This window comes from Cotesia typhae, unplaced genomic scaffold (assembly GCF_013202065.1).
Source record: "Cotesia typhae breed Kobodo isofemale line unplaced genomic scaffold, CoteBio_Ctyphae scaffold_13, whole genome shotgun sequence".
Taxonomy (NCBI): Eukaryota; Metazoa; Arthropoda; class Insecta; order Hymenoptera; family Braconidae; genus Cotesia; species Cotesia typhae.
This window is the reverse complement of record NW_027423774.1, coordinates 8492048-8494397: the sequence shown is the minus strand read 5'-3', so window position 1 is coordinate 8494397 and position 2350 is coordinate 8492048. Positions and strand designations below refer to the sequence as shown.

Here is a 2350-nt window from a genome sequence, read left to right as displayed (position 1 = left end):
CTCAGGTCATAATCTTCTCTCTCTTTCTTTATTTTCTTTTACTGCGAACCAAATATTTTTGAGACTCTCGCATTTTCAAAATAGTATCGGTCTATTATTATCATTTTTATAGTTTTATTGTCAATAATAATATTATTTATTGCAAAAAAAAGGCTGAAAACGCTGAAGGAATCCCTAAAAATTTTCGTCGTATGAAATGTTGAATCGTTGGTTATTAAATTACCAGGAGACGACGCAGAACAAGTTCAATGTTCACACTAGTGATTCATTAATCAAAATTTATAAGAAGAGGTCTTACGTAGATTTCAATCCGTACTTGATTTACGATCGTATCAAGTATAAATGCTCTACTCGTGAGAAGAACGAGCTCGATTCAGCGTAAGTATTTGATTCAAATTTTGAGGTTTTGTTATTTGTTCTTTATCTGTAGTTTTATTCGAAGTAACGAGTTAAACTTTTGTTTTATTTCTGATGTTAATAATTTAAAACCCATTAAAGAGAAAAATAATTTAATTTTAAAACACCATTCTGATAGATTTAAATGATAAATAATCAAGCGGTAAATTGCTAGATCAAAAGCTCGTTTCAGTTTCAGAAATTTCTCGTAAATGCAGAATTTTTGGCTTCATTTCAAAAGATGAAAGTCTTGAAATTTATCAATTTTTAACTCTTGATATTGTATACTACTTTTGTTGGTGTGAATGAGCTTATGCAACGTAAATATAAAATCATTTAAGGAATTCACTTATTATTTACAGAGATACGTGTCCTGCGAGATTATCAGTTAGCACTTCTCCTCATAAAAAGACACTGCAGGTTAATGAGTGTCATTTGAATCATAACCATGCACCAATGGTAAGTTACAATGATGTCGGAATATTTTAATACAAAAAATTGTATTTCTTTAAATGGTTTAACTGAAACAAACATAGAGTATCTTTTTTCGATGAATTCTTAATATTATAATGTTTTGATTAACATTGTAGTGTTTGTTAATTATTTTCAAATTACTCTTATAATTTTCTTCACTATCACATTCAATCAAACAAATATTGTTGACTTTATAAAATTGAATTTATTACTAGAAGATTGACGAAATTATATATTTTCTATTGTTCTTAAACTATTCGTCTTATTAAATTTTATCTCGGGCTACTCTGAAGTTTTTATTTACTTTTTATTTCATTTTCTGGTCATGGAGCAACTTCTCCCTGTGACCACATATCGCTGTTATTTATATGTACTTCGAATTAAAAGAAATGTCGATTGTTTTTATCTAGCACTTTTCATAATTTTCGAAGTTTTTTGCTTTGACCATTTTATGTATGGTGGTCATTTTTGCAATTAACGATTTAATAAGTTTCGATTTTTTATTGTTACAGATTATCGGTAGGGATGGACCGTTTAAGCAACGACAACTCCTTCTGGAAAATGCAATCAAGCTCCACCAAGAGATGGAGAAAAAAAAACCACGTGGCGATAAAATAATTCATGCCCAAAAATCATGCCCGAGTTCCCTCAAGACCATCGACAAACTTACAATGAAAAAGCCAGTAGTAACCCGAGAAAAAATATTTATATATAATTATATATATTTATATATAAATTGGTTATATATGATTATATATGAAAAATGGCCAAATATAATCATATATAATTATATATAATCATATATAATTATGCATGTTTATATATAATTATATATAACAATATTTAAGTATATATTAATTACATCTAATTAATTATTGGGTTAATTTTATGGATAGAGTATTTAATATAGTCCTACGCAATTCTCTATAACCAATTAAAATGCAAAAAAAAAATGTTTAGACACAATTTTACGGTTATAACACCAGCGGTCACCCATCCAACTATTAACCCTGCTCAATGCTGCTTAACTTTGGTGATCTCCGTGCCCCTTGAAGTTTCTGTCTGCTATGCTGCTGTCTTAGATATTTATGATTCAATGATCTACATAATGTATCATATAAGTTTATCATAAATATAATATAAAAATTGATTTTATAATATATTTGGATAGTCACAATTCATAATTTATTTAATTTACCGAATCTCATTATAATATAACACTTATTTAAATAATAAAATAAATAATGATTTTACTATTAGGTAGTAGCAGAGCAGACCAAAACATCTCATAGGAAATGTAACAAATTTTGTACTTCAGAATTATTTAAACGTAATTATGAACATCATTTTACACTTTTGTGATTACCAAAAAAATTTTTATATATGGTAATTATACATAAGCATATATAATTATATATGGGACTATATATAATCTTGCAAGACTGTATATTGCTCCATATATAGTCATATATGATTATAT

The 2350-nt window shown here is 27.2% G+C and overlaps 1 protein-coding gene across 1 annotated transcript; it reads left to right on the top strand.

The window, feature by feature from the left end:
• Positions 1-168: 168 nt before the first annotated feature.
• Positions 169-2032, top strand: LOC141534439 (uncharacterized). The gene is made up of 3 exons (XM_074253788.1): positions 169-378; positions 759-855; positions 1383-2032. The coding sequence occupies exons 1-3, from the start codon at positions 197-199 to the stop codon at positions 1665-1667; spliced, it is 564 nt and encodes a 187-aa protein (XP_074109889.1). The 5' UTR covers positions 169-196; the 3' UTR covers positions 1668-2032.
• Positions 2033-2350: the final 318 nt, after the last annotated feature.